General features: G+C 38.6%; 1 protein-coding gene across 13 annotated transcripts in view; it reads left to right on the plus strand.

Annotated features, from left to right (window-relative positions):
- The window catches only part of MLLT10 (MLLT10 histone lysine methyltransferase DOT1L cofactor), a 224,957-nt gene that overhangs the window by 37,171 nt on the left and 166,953 nt on the right, over positions 1–20,833 (plus strand). For all 13 annotated transcript variants that reach the window (XM_078075209.1, XM_078075205.1, XM_078075208.1 and 10 more), the window contains one exon: positions 19,739–19,793. In XM_078075209.1, the coding sequence (XP_077931335.1) occupies positions 19,739–19,793 (55 nt within the window). The remainder of the gene's footprint in view (positions 1–19,738; positions 19,794–20,833) is intronic.

Raw genomic sequence — 20,833 nt, forward strand, 5'->3', positions numbered from 1 at the left:
CCTGGTGCAGGGCTTGAACCCAGGACTCTGGGATCATGACCTGAACCAAAGGCAGATGCCCAACCAACTGAACCACCCAGGTGCCCTGGAATCATTTTTTAAAAAAGATTTTATTTTTAAGTAATCTGTATACCCAAAATGGACTTGAATTTATAGCCCTGAGAGGAAGAGTCACATACTCTACCGACTAAGCCAGCTAGGTGCCCTTTATTGAGTCATTTAAAAAAAAAATTATTATTTTATTTTTTAAAAAATTTTATCTATTTATTTGACAGAGAGAGAGGGAGGGAGAGAATAATCAGGGGGAGCAGCAGGCAGAGGGAAGGGGAGAAGCAGACTCCGCACTGAGCAGGGAGCCTGGCTCGGGGCTGGAGCCCAGCTTGGGGCTCGATCCCAGGACCTGGGATCATGACCTGAACTGAAGGCAGATGCTTAACTGACTGAGCCACCCAGGCACTCCTATTGAGTCATTTTTATTATGGCTGCTTTAAATCTTCATCAGATAATTCTAACATTTGTCAGATGTTAAAATTACAAATATCTCAGTATTGGCTCCTATTGATTGTCTTTTTTCATTCAGTTTGAGGTCTTCTGGTTCTTGTTACGACAAATGATTTTTGATTGAAACCTGAACATTTTTGTGCTATGTTATGAGACTTTGCATCTTACATAAACCTGTTTTAGCTGGCTTTCTCTGACATGTGCCTGACAGGAGGGAGTTGTGGGTGTCATACCCTTTGCCAGGTGTGGGATGAAGTTTATGTTCCCTGTTGGGCCTTTGTTGACATTTGAAGGGAGGCTGATTGTTAATGCTGGACAGAGTTGTGAAATTATGGCTCTCTACCTGATCTCCACAATGGATGTGGCCTCACTTACCACTCTGTGTTGATGAAACCCCTAACTCCTTGCTGTACCTTCTGTTACCACCCCAGGGGATAGAGTCGGTTCCCTTGTTTCTGCCAGATGAAGGTGGACGTCCAGGCTTCCCTTGTTGTCTCCATGGGGGGACATGGTCTTTATCAGCCAGTGAGGCTGAAAATTCTGGTTCTCTACTTGACCTGCTCTTACACTACCCCAGTGGTAGTCTTGGCATGACTCATAATCTCACAAGGGTGGATGTCTGGGTTCCCCATTTAACCATCCGGAAGTGGGTGGGATCAGTTTTTTTCTGTGATGTTAAGTTAGGTAGAGTATCTGTCTAATAAAAGTTTTCCTTCCTAGCTAATATGATCCCTTCCTGGTTGTTTGTCTAGAGAGACAGACAGGAAGCCTTTTGTTTGAGATTTTTTGGTGGGGGGGTCTGTGCTTGTTGGTGCTTCTGGGTTGCTGACTTCTTACATTCCAAGAGTGGGATATATCAGGCAAAAAGAAAACTTAGGTAACCTCACTGCCATGTTCTTGGGTCCCATGGTTTCTAGCTAATTTGCCACCTTTTTTTTTTTTTAAGATTTTATTTATTTATTTTGACAGAGAGAGAGACAGCAAGAGAGGGAACACAAGCAGGGGGAGTGGGAGAGGGAGAAGCAGGCTTCCCGCGGAGCAGGGAGCCCGATGTGGGGCTCGATCCCAGGACCCTGGGATCATGACCTGAGCCGAAGGCAGACGCTTAACGACTGAACCACCCAGGTGCCCCGCTAATTTGCCTTCTTAACGTGTTTCAGAATATATTTGTTTTGTTTATATTATCCGCGGTTTTTGTTTGTATTTTGTAAGAGGGAAAAGTACATCTCCATCATTCAGTAAATGGAGGAAGTCTAGCTTTTGATTTCAGTGAGTTTGCTCTATTGTTTTTGATTTATATTTCATTGATTTTTGCTCTGATCTTTATTTCCTGCTTTTAGGGCAGGTGCCTTCTTAGCGCAGTGGGCAGTGCGTCAGTCTCATATTTCCTGCTTTTGTCCTTCTAATGTCTTCAGGTACAAGGTGAAGTCATTGATTTGAGTTTTCTTTATTTTTTTTAAAGATTTTATTTATTTATTTGACAAAGACACAGTGAGAGAGGGAACACAAGCAGGGGGAGTGGGAGAGGTAGAAGCAGGCTTCCTGCTGAGCAGGGAGCCCGATGCGGTGCTCAATCCCAGGACCCCGGGATCATGACCTGAGCCGAGGGTAGACACTTAACTGACTGAGCCACCCAGGCGCCCGGATAAGTGTACTTTTAATGCCCTTTACTATTAATCTCCTTAATCTGTTTTACCCATCCCTCCACCCCTCTGGCAACTACCAGTTTTCTATGGGTCTGTTTTATGGGTCTGTTTCTGCTTTGTTTGTTCGTTCCTTCATTTGTTTTATTTTTTAGATTCTACACGTAAGCAAAATTGTAATGGTATTTGTCTTTCCTAGTCTGACTTATTTTAGTTAGCATTATACTCTGTGGGTTCTTTCATGTTGTCGCAAATGGAAAGAGTTCATTCTTTTTTTTTTATGGCTGAGTAATATTTCATTACACACACACACACACCCCTTTATCCATTCATCTATCCATGGACACTTGGGTTACTTATATATCTCAGCTATGGTAAATAAATGCTGCAGTAAACATAGAGGTGCATCTCTCTCTCTCTCTCTTTTTTTGCATATATCTTTTTGAATTAGTGTTTTTGTTTTATTTGGGTAAATACTCAGAAGTGGAATTACTGAATTGTATGATACTTCTGTTCCTAATTTTTTGAGACCTTCATACTGTTTTCTACAGTGGCTGCATCAATTTGCATTCCCAACAACAGTGTATGAGGGGTGTTTTTCCCTCCACATCTTCACCAACTCTTGTTTCTTGTATTTTTTATTTTAGCCATTCTAACAGGTGTGAGGTGATAATCTCATTGTGGTTTTGATTTGCATTTCCCTGATGATGAATGATGTTCAGCATCTTTTCATGTGTTTGTCGGCCATCTGTGTGCCTCTTGTGGAGAAATGTCCATTCAGGGCTTCTGCCCGCTTTGTAATCAGATGTTTTTGGTGTTGAGTTGTGTAAGATATTTATATATTTGGGATGTTAACCCCTTATCAGATATATCATTTGCATATATTTTCTCCCATTCAGTGGGTTGCCTTTTTGTTTAGTTGAGGTTATCCCTAGCTGTGCAAATGCGTTTTATTTTGATGTAGTCCCAAAGTTTATTTTTGCTTTTATTTTTATTTATATTTGCTTTTATTTGCCTGAGGAGACATATCTAGAAAAATGTTTCTATGGCTGATGTCAAAAATTTTAACTGCCAATGTTTTCTTCAAAGAGTTTTCTGGTGTCAGGTCTCACATTGAGGTCTTTAATCAATTTTGAGTTTATTTTTGTGTGTGACTAAGAAAGTGGTCCAGGTTTGTTCTTTTGCATGTTGCTGTCCAGTTTTCCCAGCACCCTTTGTTGAAGAGTCCGTCTTTTCCCCATTGTATATTCTTGCTTCTTTTGTTGTAGATTAATTGACCATAAAAGTGTGGGGTTATTTCTGAGCTCTCTATTCTGTTCCACTGATCTGTGTGTCTGTTTTTGTGCCAGTACCATACTGTTTTGATTATTATAGCATTGTATATCTTGAAATCTGGGATTATGATACCTCCAGCTTTGGTCTTCTTTCTCAAGATTGCTTTGGCCATTTGGAGTCTTGTGGTTCCGTACAAATTTTAGTTTTATTGTAGTTATGTGAAACATGTTCCTGTTTTGTTAGGGATTATAGCTTACTGTGGGTAGTATGGATATTTTAACAATATGGGTTCTTCCATTCCTTGAGCATGGAATCTTTCCATTTTTTTATTTGTTTTCAATTTCTTTAATCAGTGTTTTATGGTTTTTAGAGTACAGTCTTTTACCTCCTTCATTAAGTTCATTCCTAGGTATTTTATTTTTGATGTAATTGTAAATGGGATTCTTTTTTAAATTTTTTTCTATTTCATTATTAATGTATAGAAATGCAACAGTTCTATATATTAATTTTTTATCTTCTGTCAGTTCCTAAAATTTTTTGGTGGAGTCTTTAGAGTTTTCTATGTGGAGTATCATGTCATCTGCAAATAGTGACAGTTTTACTTCTTCCTTACCCATTTGGATGCTTTTTATTTCTCTTTTTAAAAATATTTATTGGAGAGAGTGAATGAGTGAGAAAGAGAGAGTGCACGCACGAGTGGGCAGAGGAGCAGAGGGACAGGGACAAGCAGACCCCCCTCTGAGCAGGGAGCCTGACATGGCTCCATCCTGGGACGCTGGATCATGACCTGAGCTGAAGGCAGACGCTTAACCAACTGAGCCACCTAAGCGCCCCCGAGGATGCTTTTTATTTCTTTTGTTTTGTTTTTTTTATTGTATTTACTTATTTGTGAGAGAGAGAGAGAGCACAAGCAGGGGGAGTGGCAGGCAGAGGGAGAAGCAAGTTCTCTGAGCAAGGAGCCTGATGTGGGACTCGATCTCAGGACCCTGGGATCATGACCTGAGCTGAAGGCACATGCTTAACTGACTGAGCCACCCAGGTGCCCTTTATTTCTTTTTCTTGTCTGATGGCTGCAGCCAGGAGTTCCAATACTATGTTGAATAAAAGTGGTTACCGTGAACATTCTTGTCTCAGTCTCTGATCTTACAGGAAAAGCTCTCAGTATTTTACCGACTCTCATGTCAGCTGTGGGTTTGCCGTATATGGTCTTCATTGTGCTGAGATATGTTCCCTGAACAACTACTTTGTTGAGGGATTTTATCATGAATGGATATTGTATTTTGTCCAGTGCTTTCTCTGCATCTATTGAGATGATCATATCGTTTTTATCCTTTCTCCTGTTAATATATCACGTTGATTTAGTAGTGACTATTGCATCCCAGTAATAAATCCCACTTGGTCGTGGTGAATGCTTCTTTTAATGTATTGTTGGATTCAGTTTACTAATATTTTGTTGAGGATGTTTGCATTTATATTCATTAGAGATATTTACTTGTAGTTCTCTGTTCTCGTAGTATCTTTATCTGGCTTTGGTATCGGTAATGCTGGCCTCATAGAATAAATTTTGAAGTTTTCCTTCCTCTTAATTTTTTTTTGTATTTTTGTAATGTTTTGAGAAGAATAGGTATTAAACTCTTTAAATGTTTGGTAAAATTCACCTGCATTAAATCCTTTATCTTTGTGAAATGATCCTCTTTTTTCTTTCTTTTTTTTTTTTTTTAATTTGAGAGAGAGAGAGAGAGAGAGAGAGCATGAGCGGGGAGAGAGGCAGAGGGAGAGGGAGAAGCAGACTCCCCACTGAGCAGGGAGCCTGACGTGGGGCTCAGTTCCAGGCCTTGGGATCATGACCTGAGCTGAAGGTAGAAACTTAACTAACAGCCACCCAGGCGCCCTTATCCTCTTTTTTCTTGATAATTGATTTTTAAATCTACTTCATGTGATACTAATATAACCACTTTAACTTTCTTTTTATTCTCTATGATGTAACATGACTTTTTTTCTCTGGCTGCTTTATTAAAGACTTTTTTCTTTATCTCTGATTTTTGGCAGCTTAATCATATGTTTTAGTTTACATTTCTTTCTTTGGGTATAGTTGACACAGTTTACATTTCTTAATGTTTCTATTGCTCGTGTTTATTTAAAGGGTGCTTTGTTGTATGTGTTTATAATATCATTAAATGTGGCAAATGGTTGACATTTTTTCCGATTTCTGATTTTTTCCCCTGTATTATCTGTTCTTTAGTGGCTCCAAATACAAATATATTTGGCCTTTTGAAGTTATCTTAAAGCTAATTTAGAGTCTATTCTTTTTTTTTTTTTTTTTTTTTAAGTAAACTGTATGCTCAGCTAGGGGTTTGAACTCATGACCCTGAGATCAAAAGTCACATGCTGTATTGACTGAGCCAGCCCGGTGCCCCATACTCTGTTCGTTTTTTCAATTATTAATTAATTAATTATTTTTCTCTGTTTGTTTTTTATTTATTTATTTTTTAAAAAGATTTTATTTATTCATTTGACAGAGATAGATACAGCGAGAGAGGGAACACAAGCAGGGGGAGTGGGAGAGGGAGAAGCAGGCCTCCTGCAGAGCGAGGAGCCCGATGCGGGGCTCGATCCCAGGACCCTGGGATCATGACCTGAGCCGAAGGCAGATGCTTAATGACTGAGCCATCCCAGGCGCCCCTCTCTGTTTGTTTTTTTTTTTTTTTTTTTTAAAGATTTTATTTATTTTTTTGACAGAGAGAGACATAGCGAGAGCAGGAACACAAGCAGGGGGAGTGGGAGAGGGAGAAGCAGGCTTCCCGCAGAGCAGGGAGCCCGATGTGGGACTCGATCCCAGGACCCCGGGATCATGACCTGAGCCGAAGGCAGACGCCCAACGACTGAGCCACCCAGGCGCCCTCTCTGTTTGTTTTTTAAAGTAGTTTTTCTATGTGTTTCATTTTGGTTAGTAGCTATTAACTTGAGTTCTTGGCTGTAAATCTCATAGTATGTTTTTTTATCTTTGACCTTGTAATTTCATTTCTAGAAGTTTAAAGTTTTAAAAAATTTTCATATTTTTACTTAACATATTTAATGTTTTTTCCAGCTTTTGAATGTATGGAAAGTATTCACTATAATTGTTTTATAGGATTTGTGTACCAATTCTATTATCTGTCATTTTAAGATTGGTTTGACTGACTGGTTTTTGTTTCATTATTGGGTGTGATTTGTTTCTTCTCTGTATGTCTTTTAAGTTTGTATTGATTTTTAGTCATTGTAAATTTTATCTTGTTATGTCTCCATTTTAGTATGCCTAAAAATACTTTTGTACTTTGTTCTGTGATATGGTTAAGTTATTAGAAACGTTTGTCCCTTTTGGATTTCTGATGCAGTATTAATTATTAGGTGTTTTTTTTTATTCTGGCTTTTGGGAACAAGCATTATTTGCATCCTTGTGTGAGTTCTGGTGCTGTTATTTCTGAATCATCTGGTGGTTCTCTCCCTGGCCTTGAATAGTTCTCCACATGCAAGTGCTGATTCCTCACTCAACATATTTTAGGGTAAGCCTCTGTAGATCTCTTCATTTTTCTCTCTCTCTCTTCAGCTCTACTCAGTGGTCTCCCATGTGACCTGTAGCCACCTTGGCTTCCTTGGACTCCCAGCTCTATTTCTTCAATTTGGGGAGACCACATGCTCTGCCTGGGTTTCTTCTCCCTGTTCATGGCATGGAAACTCTCAAGGCAGTAAGCTGGGCAAATATATGGCCTCTGTTGTTTGTTTCTTGTGTCCCAGGGTTACTGTCTTTCATTACTTGTCCAAAATCTTTAGGGCTTTTGTTTCAAACATTTTGTTAGGTTTTTGTTATTTCATGCAGAAGGCAGAATCTGGTCCCTCTTACTTGATCTTGAATGGAAGTGGTATTATTGTGCTTTTTTATACATTTTCATACTGACTAGTGATGTTGAGCACATTTTAATTTTTTAATTTCCTTATTGACCATTTATGTGTTTTCTTTTGGGAAGAGTCTGCTCAAACCTTTAGCCCTTTTCCTTCTTTCTCTCCTTTTTTTTCTTTATTGTCTTTTTTTTTTTTTTTTAAAGATTTTTTATTTATTTATTTGACAGAGAGAGACATAGCGAGAGCAGGAACACAAGCAGGGGGAGTGGGAGAGGGAGAAGCAGGCTTCCCGCTGAGCAGGGAGCCCGATGTGGGGCTCGATCCCAGGACCCTGGGATCATGACCTGAGCCGAAGGCAGACGCTGAGCCACCCAGGCGCCCAGTCTTTTTTTTTTTTTAATTGCAGAAGGTCTTTATATGTCCTGGATACTAGTTCTTTGTTAGATAAATGCTTTGTAAGTAGTTTCTCCAAGGCTGTGGTTTTTTACTTACTTTCTTAACTGTGCTTTTGATGAGCAGAAATATGTAAGTCTGATGAAGTCTAATTTGTCAGTTTTTTCTTTTACTATGTATGTCCTAAGACACTTTTGCCTAACCCTGACATCATGAAGGTACTTTCCTTTGTTTTTTCTAAAACTTTGTTTTTGCTAATTTATATTTAGGTCTCTAATGTATCTCAAATTAAGTTTTGTAGGTGTTTTGTTTTTGTTTTTGTTTTTTGCGTCCGGATATCCCATTATTTCTGCACCATTTGTTGAAAAGAGTCTCCATTCCTCAGTGGCTTGCTTTGGTGAAACAGCACTTGGCTGCGTAAGTGGGCTCTATTTCAGGAATATTCATTCTGTTCCATTGATCTAATTGTCCATCCTTATATCATTACAATACTAATTTGATTATTTGTGTTTTATAGTAACTCTTGAAGTCCGATTTGCAAGTCCAGCAACCTTTTTCCATCCTTTTCAAGATTGCTTTGTATACTTTAAGTTTTTAGCATTTCCATATAAATCTCAATATTAGCTTTTCCAGGGGCACTTGGGTGGCTCAATCAGTTAAGCATCTGCCTTCAGCTCAGGTCATATCTCAAGGTCTTGGGATGAAGCCCCACATCAGGCTTTCTTCTTAGCGGGGAGTCTGCTTCTCCCTCTCCCTCTGGGCTTGCACACGCTCTCTCTCTCTTGCTCTCTCTTAAATAAATAAAAAATTAAAAAAAAATTAGCTTTTCCATCACTTCAGAAAGGTTGATGGGTGATATGATGTTGATAAGTATTGTTGATGGGTGATATGATGATGGGTGATATAATGGATGATAACCATTGCTTTCAGTCTATAGGTCAGTTTGAGGAGAATTGACATGTTAACAGGGTTGAGTCTTCCTTTTCATTAGCATGGTATATCTCCATTTCTTTAGGTCAACTTTGTTTTCTCAGCAGTATTTTGTAGTTTTCAGTCTTTGGTCTTGTGTGTCCTTTGTGTAAAAAAAATTGTTTTGTTTTGTTTTTAGATTTTTCCTGGTTTTGATGTTACTGTAAGTGGTGTTTTAAAGAATTCAATTTCCTAATTATTTTTTCTTATAATATGGCGATAGAATTGACTTATATTGACTTCTGTCTTACAACCTTACGTAACTCATTAATTCTATGAGTATTTTTGGTAGATAAATCAGATATTTGTAGGAGATGATCATGTTATAATTTTTACCTCTTTCCACTTTGCATTCTTTAATTTTCTTCCCTTATTGCATGTACCTTAGTCCTGTTCCCATTCTTTAGGGAAGGCATTCAGCTTCATACCATTAATTATGATGTCAGCTGTAGGCTTTTTGTTAATGACCTTTATCAGGCTGTTTAAAAATATAGGTTTTATTATTATCTAAGTATGGCAACAAGGCCTGTGACAGATCAGGAGAGGATTCCTGTTGTAAAGGAATCCTTTATAAAGTTGTAAATTATGAAAATAAAGGCAAGATCCTTTATTTTGGTTTCCATGGAAAGGAATAGTCAAGGAATGGTAACCAGGTTTAGGATTCTCTAGTTTGAATAATTTCAAGTGCTTTGTGGCTTAGGGGCTGCACATAGTTGTCTAGTATTTGGGGTGATTGTCACCCCTGGGGTGATTAGGGGAATATTGTGGCCAGAGTATAAAATAGAGATGGTTGGGGCTCTGGTCTCTGTATTGGTTGGTTTGCATATGAAAGCTAGCTCGAGCATTGTTAGCTATCTTCAGGAATTAGATAGCCCTGAGAAGGGTTACCAAGGCCCAAAGTATCAAAAGTATAGAATGAAAGGATATGATTAATAAACAGGTTGTGTGGGGCGCCTGGGTGGCTCAGTCGTTAAGCGTCTGCCTTCGGCTCAGGTCATGGTCCCAGGGTCCTGGGATCGAGCCCCGCGTCGGGCTCCCTGCTCTGCGGGAAGCCTGCTTCTCCCTCTCCCACTCCCCCTGCTTGTGTTCCCTCTCTTGCTGTGTCTCTCTCTGTCAAATAAATAAAATCTTTAAAAACAAAAAAAAAAAACAGGTTGTGTAAAATCTATTCCTAGTTTTCTAACAGTATATGGCATGAATGGATATTGAGTTTTGTCTAATGTTTTTTTCTACATCTATTGAGATAATTATGTATTTCTGCATAATATAGTGAATTTCATTGTTTTATTTTCAAATGTTATATCAATCTTGTATTCTTATTTTTTCTGAAGATTTTATTTATTTGACAGAGAGAGAGAGAGCACAGGCAGGGGAAGTGTGAGAGGGAGAAGCAGGCTCCCTGCTGAGCAGGGAGTCCGATGCTGGGTTGGATCCCAAGACCCTGGGATCATGACCTGAGTGGAAAGCAGACGCTTAACTGAGCCACCCAGGCACCCCTCAATCTTGTATTCTTGGGATAAATTTTACTTGGTTATGGTGTATTATCCTTTTTATATATTGCTGTTTTGAAATTGCTAATGTTTTATTAAATATTTTTGCGTCTATGTACCTTAGGGATGTTAGTCTATAATTTTCTTTTTTTGTATTTTCTGTTCAGGTTTTGGTATTATTGGTATTATTACCTAATATTATAAGGTGTGTTTGTTAGTATTATTCATGGTGAGCTTAGAAAATAATTTCAGAAGTGTTCTTTATATTCTGGAAGTGTTTGTGTGAAGTTGATGCTGTTTCTTCCTTGGTGTTTGAAGGAATGTACCAGTGAAAAAGTCTGAGCCTAGAGTTTTATTTTGGGGAAGGATTTTCAGAATGAATTCAATTTAAAGGGCGCTTCAGATTTTTGTTTCATCTCATCAATTTTTTTGGTAAGTTGTGTTTTTCCAGGGATTTTTCCATTTCATCTAAGTTGTTAAATTCATTAACATAAAGTTAATAGTCTTTTATTTTTTTACTATCTGTGGGTTCTGTAGTGATAATTTCTCCTTTTTTGTTCGTACTGGTAATTTATGTGTATGCTTTATATCCATTTAGCTAGAGGTTTATCAACTTTGTTGATCTTTCCAAAGGACCAGCTTTTACTTGTATCTAAGAAATCTCTGTTCACTTCTAGGTCATGTAAATTTATTCATTTTAAGACTTTTATAGTGTTAGCTCTTACATTTAAGTATATGACCCATTTTGAGTTACTTTTATGTATGATATAAATAAGGGGTCCAACTTAAGTTTTTTGCTTGTTGAGGAGAATTTTTAATATATGAGTTTTGTAAAGCTGTTTCTCTTTGTATTAATTTCTTAGCATTCCAATAGTAATTTCAGTATATTTCCTTACCTTTTTTTGTCCATTTATATAGTGTACCACTTACAGTTAATATTGTACCTCTTCTTAAATGTATCGAAATGTTGCAGTCATAGAGATTCTTTGACATAACCTTTGTCTGCTCAGTTATGCTATTGTCATATGTATTAGATCTCTATGTTATAACCCCCAGAAAACAATATTATAATTTTTGCTTTCAATAATTACTTGTATTTTTAAGAATTTAAGAACTAAATTCTTCTATATTTTCCAGATATTTACCATTCGTGGTCCTCTTTTTTGGTTCCTAAAGATTTACATTTTCATTTAGTACCATTTTTCTTCATTATGAAGAATTTCCTTAGCCTTTGTTATAGTCCATGCCTCTTGGTGATGAAATCTGTTTGCTGCCTTTTGTGTGAAAATACCTGTTTCACTTTCATTTTTGAAGGACATATTAGTTGAATATAGAATTCTGGGTTGAACTACAGTTGTTTTTCTTGAAGCACTTTAAAGATTTTGTTTCACTCTCTTTTGACTTCCAGAGTTTATGATGAGAAATTAGCCATTTATCTAAAAACTGTTCCCCTTTATTTGATAAGTCCTTTTCACTTGGCTCCTTGATGACATTCTCGCCTTTGTTTGCTTTTCAGCAAGCAGTTTGGGTACTTGGGGCTCACTGAGATTTTTGAATCTATAAAGTTCTCTTTCTTTTTTTTAAAGATTTTATTTATTTATTCATAAGAGACAGAGAGAGAGAGAGAGAGAGGCAGAGGGAGAAGCAGGCTCCCCACTGAGCAGGGAGCCCAATGCGGGACTCGATCCCAGGACCCTGGCATCATGACCTGAGCCGAAGGCAGACGCTTAACCATCTGAGCCACCCAGGCGCCCCTAAAGTTCTCTTTCTTAAAATACAAATTTTATCCACTATTTTTCAAAACTTACTTTTTGCCGTATTCTCATATTCCATATTCTCTTCCTCCTCACCACTTTTCCTCCTGCTTTTCCAGACCATCAATTACACATGTTAGATTTCTTGACACTGTACAATAGGTCCCTGAAGCCTTGTTAATTTTTTTCCGCTATTTTCTCTTTTTCAGATTAAAGATGAGAGGTAATGTAGCTTCAAAGTCAGTGACTCTTTCGTTTGTCATCTTGATTTTGTTGTTAAGCCTGTCCAGTAAATGTTTCACTTCATATATTGTTTTTGTTTTTTGTTTTTTTTTTTTGAGAGGGAGAGGTGGGGGAGGGGCAAGGGGAGAGGGAGAGAGAATCTTAAGCATGCTCCATGCCCAGCATGCATTGGGGCTCCGTTTCAGGACCCTGAGATCAAGACCTGAGCTGAGATCAAGAGTTGGACGCTTAACCAATTGAGCCACTCAGGTGCCCCTAATTCTTTTTTATAGTGTCTTTTACTTTGCTGAGATTTCCTATTTCACTTAATATAGGTACATTTTTATTTTTCTTTTAGAACTCAGTTATAATAGTTATTTAAAGCCTAATTCCAGTGCCTCGGTCATCTTAGGGTTGGTTGACCTTCATTGATTGTCTTTTATCTTAAGCATGATTAACGTTCTTCTGTTTCTTAGTAGATCATGTAACTTGGATTGTTTTTTTTTTTCTTTAAAGATTTTATTAATTTGAGAGAGTGACCATGAGGGGTAAGGGGCAGAGTGAGAGGGAGAAGCAGACTCCCTGCTGAGTTGCAAGCCTGATACAGGGAGTCTGCTTCTCTCTCTCCCTCCTGCTTCTGCTCTCTCTCTTTCTGTCAAATAAATAAATAAATAAATGAAAGAATAAAATCTTTAAAAAAAAAATCGGGAAACTTCTTCTGCTGGTCCCTTCCAAGTTTTGACTACAGGTGGGAAACCAGAATCTGGCTGTTAACTGTGTGTTTGTCTTTTATAAGCTTACTTAACTGTTTTGGAAGTAGAAGTTCATTTTAAGCAAAAAAAAGAAATGATGATGGTGAATGTTTTATCCTGCAGATACTTCTTTTTTTTTTTTTAAAGATTTTATTTATTTATTTGACAGAGAGAGACACAGCCAGAGAGGGAACACAAGCATGGGGAGTGGGAGAGGGAGAAGCAGGCTTCCCGCTGAGCAAGGAGCCCGATGCAGGGCTCGATTCCAGGATGCTGGGATCATGACCTGAGCCGAAGGCAGCCCGCTTAACGACTGAGCCACCCAGGCACCCCCTGCAGATACTTCTTTATGCCACAATTACATCTGTTATATAAGGAAGATCAAACTTAAAACCTTATCCTTTATTGATTTATTCTTATCAGCTTATAATATTTAAAAAATTTGTTATGTTTCAGTTCATTGCAGTTATTATCTTTTTTGGCCTTAAGTGATTTCCCTTTTTTTTTTTTTTTTTTTTAAAGATTTTATTTATTTATTTGAGAGAGACAGAGATAGTGAGAGAGAGCATGAGTGGGAAGGAGAGGGAGAAGCAGGCTCTCCACTGAGCAGGGAGCCTGATGTGGGGCTTGATCCCAAGACCCTGGGATCATGACCTGAGCTGAAGGCAGATGCTTAACTGACTGAGCCACCCAGGTGCCCTGGCCTTAAGTGATTTCATCTTTGGCCAGCAGGAACCTCTTTAGGTTGGCTGTTAAGTCCTTTTGACATGAATAAAGTAGTCTTTTTATAGCTTCCTTGCTGTTTGATAGAATGTTATCTCGAGCTTGCTTGACCTAGACCAGGAATCATCTACATCTTTCAGGGGTCCTGGCAACTTTGGGAAATGCTGTTTGGAGACCACAGCCTTGGCACTGGAGGTGCTCATTTCTACCCTCGTAGCCATAAGTCTTTGTAAAAGAAAAGATAGGTTATTTTAGATTTATTTTTATCTTTTTTTTTTTTTTTTAAAGAAGAAATGGGGCTCCTGGTTGGCTCAGTTGGGTGGACTATGTGACTCTTGATCTTGGGGTTGTGAGTTTGAGCCCCATGTTGGGTGTGGAGATTACTTAAAATCTTTTTTTTTTGTTTAAGATTTTATTTATTTATTTGAGAGAGAAAGTGAGCACAGGCGGTGGGGGGGGGAGGGGCAGAGAGAGGGACAGGGAGGACAAGTAGACTCCCTGCCAAGCAGGGAGCCCCACGTGGGGCTCGATCCTAGCACCCTGGGATCAAACCCTGAGCTGAAGTCAGATGCTTAACTGACCCAGGTGCCCCAAAAAGAAAATTATTTTTTTTTTTTTCCTGGTGAGAGAGAGAATCTTAAGCAGGATCCACACTCAGTGTGATACAGGGCTTGATCTCACAATCCTGAGATCATGACCTGAACTGATATCAAGTGTTGGATGTTTAACCAACTGAGCCACCCAGGCACCCCAAAAATAAAATCTTAAAAAAAAGAGGGGTGCCTGGGTGGCTCAGTCAGTTAAAGCATCTACCTTTGGCTCAGGTCATGATACCGGGTCCTGGGATCGAGTCCTGGCTCCTTGCTCAATGGGGAGTTTGCCCTCCCTTTGCACCTCCCTCTGCTTGTGCATGTGCATGCTCTCTTTCAAATAAAAAATCTTCTTTTTTTTTAAAAAAAAAATGATAGTAAATATTTTATCGTACAGATACTACTTTATGCCGCAATTACATCTTTTTTTATAATATGAGGAAGATCAAACTTAAAACCTTATCCTTTATCATTTTATTTTTTCTTACCATCATATAGTATTGTTTTCAATTATTTCCTTGTTGTATCTTGTAATATTATGGTAATCACAGTCTAGGTAAACCAATATAGTAGAATAGATTGTTACATAGCCACAGCCTCCCAAGGGTCAGTATTTTGAGTGAACTTGATTTAGTGAAGTCTTAGTGGGTTTTATCTTTTGGCAAAAGAATCTAATATAAAGTAGAAAAAATATTTGGAAATTCATGTCTCCATTCTAAAGATGGAAAATAGTTGCATCATTTCTTTTTTTTTTTTTTTAAAGATTTATTTATTTATTTGAGAGAGTGAGAATGAGAGAGAGAAAGAGTACATGAGAGGGGGGAGGGTTAGAGGGAGAAGCAGGCTCCTCGCCAAGCAGGGAGCCCGATGCGGGACTCGATCCACGGACTCCAGGATCATGACCTGAGCCGAAGGCAGTTGCTTAACCAACTGAGCCACCCAGGCGCCCCGCATCATTTCTTATTATGCTATATGATGTAGCAAAGAAAGAGCCACCTTGTATAACTTGCACATGTTTGGGCAATTTCAATTAAAGGTTTTTTTTTTTCCTTGGTAAAATGTGAAATCTTCAATGTGTGCTTGCTTGTTTGTTTGATTTCCTTATAATCTGTGTTCCTTTTCACAGGATTTACTTGTACTTTATTTTTTATTATTTTTTTCCTCTGCCCTAGCCACCTACTTGTGCCTTTTAAAGACTACTCACTAAAATAATAATGAATCTGTGGGATTGTAATAGTAACATGTTTGACTGCATCCTGCCCTATAAAACTTTTCAGTTTGACAAAACAGAGGATCATGGGGGGAGGGAGGGAAAAATAAAACAAGATGAAATCAGAGAGGGAGACAACAAACCATAAGAGCCTCTTAATCATAGGAAGCAAACTGAGGGTTGCTGGAGGGGAGAGGGGGATAGGGTGATGGGATAACTGGATGATGGACATTAAGGAGGGCAAGGGATGTAGTGAGCACTGGGTATTACATAAGACTGATGAATCACTGAACTCTACCTCTGAAACTAATAATACACTATATGCTAATTGAATTTAAGTAAAAAAAAAAATAAAAACTTTTCAGTTTGAATTAGTTTACTGTAGGATCTGGAGTCTCTGTGGTTCAGGGTCCCTCATACCAGATCCTTCCTTAGTTAGGGTATAGTCTTCTAACTATAACATAACCTTCTTTCCTTTTCCTGTACTTTTTTTCTCTGAAGTCTCCTATATATCTATTTTTGTTTTTAGTAGGAAGACACAGCACGTAGTAATGTATCTCTATAAAAATTTAAATTATAAAAGAAACAAAATATTTTGGAATAAAGAAATAAATTCACTCATAATCTTACCATCTTCACCATAGTCCTGTTAAGCATGTTTTGTGTATTTTAGAGTTTATTTCTATGTGAATATACCATTATTTCTCTCATTGTTATATAGTTAGACTTTTTATACAATTTTTTTTTTATTTATTTTTTATTTTTTATTTTTATTTATTTATTTTTTTTTAAAGATTTTATTTATTTATTTGAGAGAGAGAGAATGAGAGACAGAGAGCACGAGAGGGAAGAGGGCAGAGGGAGAAGCAGACCCCCCGCTGAGCAGGGAGCCCGATGTGGGACTCGATCCCGGGACTCCAGGATCATGACCTGAGCCGAAGGCAGTCGCTTAACCAACTGAGCCACCCAGGCGCCCTATACAATTTTTTTTAAAGATTTTATTTATTTGATAGACCACGAGCAGAGGGGATGGGCAGAGGGAGAGGGAGAAGCAGACTTCCCACTGACTAGGGAGCCTGATCCTGGAATCAGGACCTGAGCTGAAGGCAGACGCTTAACTGACTGAGCCGCCCAGGCACCCCAACTTTTTTATACAATTTTTAAAGATTTTATTTTTATTTATTTTTGTGAGTGAGAAAGAGAGAGAGCATGCATGAGTAGAGAGAGGGGCAGAGAGAGAGAGGGAGAGAATCTCAAGCAGACTCAGTGCTGAGCATGGAGCCCAACACAGGGCTTGATCTCACAACCATGAGATCATGACCTGAGCCAAAACCAAGAGTCGATTGCTTAACTGACTGAGCCACCCAGGCGCCCCTATACAATTTTTATAGCTATAAACAGCCATATATGTTTGTATACATATATTTTCATGTCTTGAAATTAAAGTATATAAATGATGTAAAAATGACACATAGTATTTAATAAGTGCTATTTCTATCATATTATTTTCTTTGGCTCTCCAGAAATGAAGTAATTGAATTAGTATTTTTCTTGAATCATGTTGCTAAATTGCTCTCCAAAAGAATTGGATTATAGTGCCATCAACAGTATATGAAAATTAATGTTCACTGCACTTAGAATGTTAGGAATTATCTTTCTTTTTTTTTTTTTTTTTTTTTTAAGGATTTTACCTATTTATTTGAGAGAGGGAGAGCACAAGCTGGGGAGAGAGGCAGAGGGAGAAGCAGACTCCCCGCTGAGCAGGGAGCCCGATGCGGGACTTGATCCCAGGACCCTGGGATCATGACTTGAGCCGAGGCAGCCGCTTAACTGACTGAGCCACCCAGGCGCCCCCTAAACAATCATTCTTACACCCAGTCATCGCAAGGAGTAATTATCTCTGGTTCTGTGTAGTCTTTAAGTTAGATTTAGTTATTCTTCTAAAAGCAACTCTTTCTTTCCCACAAGCTAAATCACTCAACTCATAGTGTTTCTTTCTGTAAGAGAAGTTGCTGTATCTCTTAGAACCAAATTATTGCCTGCATTTTGCAAGTGTGCTTGTGTTTTTGCTTCTTCTGTCCATTCATCATATATTTTTTGAGTTACCATATCTGGAGATGGATAGATGCTAGGGCTACAGCCATGAAATGGAGCTTATACTTTAGCAGAGGAGATAAACATAATTGCATAGTTAATTGTGATTGCAATATATGACAAGAAGGAAGTGTAGGTAATTTGTAATATGGCACCTAAGCTAATGGAGGGAATCAGGGAAATCTTCTTTGAGGAAGTGACTTTAAGCAAGAACTTGTGGGTTGAATAGAAGTTACCCAGCTGTGAAAGAGGGTTAGGGTGTAGGACAGGCATTACAGGTGGAGAGTAAAAACAACACACTTAAGGGCTGTGAAGCAAGAATGAACTTTGGAGTATTTATAGAACTGAAAGAAGAGGGGCACCTGGATGGCTCAGTTAGTAGAGTATGAGACTCTTGATCCTGAGTTCGAGCCCCATGTTGGGCATAGAGTTTATTTAAAAGAAAACAAAAGTGAAAGAAGAAAAGACAGTATTGCCTAGACAGTGAGATGTTGAAAAGAGAGGGTTGTAGAGGTAAGTAGGGGCTAGATCATGTAGGGAAACCATTAAAATGTTTATTAAGTGGCGTAGTGATATACTTGGACCTGCATTTTTGAAGTTCGCTCTAGATTGGTGGTATAGGTAAGAGTAAGTATGGGGAGAGTATTGAGTGGGGGTCCCTGAAGTGGTCTTTATGAAAGTTGATGTTGGCTTGCAGTTGGCTAATAGTAGTGTAGAAGGAGAGAGGTAGTCAAATATCACCAGTACTCAGGAGGATGAATGGGCAAAATACACTGTTTGATTAAGTATGAGTTAGAGAGTAGGGTGAAGCTGTCAAAAGATGATGTCTAGGTGTCTTGTATGGGCAATATGTGGTTGAGAGTATCCTTACAAAGATAGGGAAGGGGCCTTTGGCTGGCTCAGTCAAAAGAGCATGTGATTTTTTTTTTTTTTTAAAGATTTTATTTATTAATTTGAGACAGATACAGAGAGAGAGAGAGCATGAGCAGGGGCAGAGGGAGAGGGAGAAGCAGACTCCCCACTGAGCTGGGAGCCTGATGTGGGTCTCGATCCTAGGACCCCAGGATCATGACCTGAGCTGAAGGCAGACACTTAAACCATCTGAGCCACCCAGGTCCCTAAAAGAGCATGTGATTCTTTTTTTTTTTTTTTTTAAAGATTTTATTTATTTATTTGACAGAGAGAGAGATAGCGAGAGAAGGAACACAAGCAGGGGGAGGGGGAGAGGGAGAAGCAGGCCTCCCGTGGAGCAGGGAGCCTGATGTGGGACTCGATCCCAGGACCCTGGGATCATGACCTGAGCCAAAGGCAGACGCTTAATGACTGAGCCACCCAGGCGCCCAAGAGCATGTGATTCTTGATCGTGGCGTCGTGAGTTCAAGCCCCATATTTGGTGTTGAGATTACTAAAAAAAATTAATAAACTTAAAAACAATGATAGGGAATACTGCAGGAAGAGCAAGTGTTGCTATAGATTTTGGACAGTGCTTAAAGTGCCATTGCAATTGTAGGAAGTTTTATATATGGATCCAAGGACAGAGCTTAATAGGAGGTAAAATTTGAGAGTCACTGACATACTTGTAATTTAGTTGGTAACAGATGTATGGAAGATACGAGATTGACTAGTGTTGGACATGAAATGAGAAGGCATCTTAAGCCGGAGCCCTGAGGAACTACCTCATTTAAAGGTTAGACATGGTGATCAGAAATGTGTTGCCAAAGAGGTTAGAGGAAAATCGGGAGAGTGAAATACTGGAAGACGGATACAGGATCTAATGGCTTATGTTTTATTACTTATTCACTATTTTATGTTAATTTTCTTCTCATTTTCCTTCATAATTTGTTTATATTACTTTATTATATGCTGCAAAACCTCTTTGGAGAGCAGCAAGGTAGGGTACAAATAATAAATACTCAGGTGTGACCTCCAGGAGCATATTCTTCATAGTGAGACAATGTCATTGAAACTTACTCTATTTATTTATTTTTGTGAGAGACCAAGCACGAGTAGAGGGAATGGGCAGAGGGAGAGGGAGAAGCAGACTCCACGCTGAGCAGGGAGCCTGATGCGGGACCCCATCCCAGGACCCTGGGATCATGACCTGAGCCAAAGGTAGCCGCTTAACTGACTGAGCCACCCAGGCGCCCCTGTTCCCACATTTTAATAGTTTTGAGGTTATAGGGAAGATGTTATACTTTGGTAATCTGAAAAATTTCTTTGTTTTCTTTCTTTTTTAAAAATAGAGATGTGAACTGTGTCCTCATAAGGATGGAGCTTTAAAAAGAACAGATAATGGGGGTAAGTACAGAGACTTTTAAAAATTTTTTATTGAAAACTGGAGTGGAGGAGTATTTAAAAATATCTGGTAGTTCATATTATAATATCAAATTAAATGTTTACCACTCAAATACTTTTAATAGTAGTGGATGTAATTTATGAATCTTTTTTGCTACATAATTTATGGACAAACTTTTAAGCTTTTTTTTTGAGAGAGAGAGTGTGAGTGGGAGGGTGCAGTGTGAGAGGGAGAGGGAAAAAGAGAGAGAGAGAGGGCTCCACATCTAGCGCAGAGCCCGAATCTGGGCTTGATCTCATGACCCTGAGATCTTGAAAGTGAGCTGAAATCAAGAGTTGGACTTTTAACAGACTGAGCCATCTGGGTGCCCCTAAGCATTGTTTTTTTAATGTAGAATGGTCCACATATTTCTAATTAAAATCTTGACTTTTTTAATGGGTATAATTTTCTCATATTAGAAATTATTTTTGGAAAAATAAGCTACTTTTTTTGTTGTTAGAGCTAAACTCTGATGTTTTAGAGTCTTTTCCCCCTCTCTTTCGTGTATTGCTGGACAGATGATATTTCTTTCTTTCCTTTTTTCTTTTTTAAAGATTTTATTTATTTATTTGACAGAGAGAGACACAGTGAGAGAGGGAACACAAGCAGGGGGAGTGGGAGAGGGAGAAGCAGGCTCCCCGCGGAGCAGGGAGCCCGATGTGGGGCTCGATCCCAGGACCCTGGGATCATGACCTGAGCCGAAGGCAGATGCTTAACAACTGAGCCACCCAGGCGCCCCCAGATGATATTTCTAGTGAATGTTAATTTTAGCACCCTGAGGATTTTTGTTGCTTGAATATAGAGAAATGCTGACTTCTGTCTTTAAATTTTGGTGTGCTTTCCTGAGGACCCCTGTGTATTTTTCATTTACATCTCCATTTTTTGTTACCTCCCTCTGAGAAATCGTGTTTCTTTATAGCTCTGTACCATTCTTAAATATGTAGACATGAATTTATCAAACTGTGGCATACTGTGAAAATAAACTGATGAAGAAACTCATAAA

The sequence above is a fragment of the Halichoerus grypus genome, chromosome 6 (genome assembly GCF_964656455.1).
Source record: "Halichoerus grypus chromosome 6, mHalGry1.hap1.1, whole genome shotgun sequence".
Taxonomy (NCBI): Eukaryota; Metazoa; Chordata; class Mammalia; order Carnivora; family Phocidae; genus Halichoerus; species Halichoerus grypus.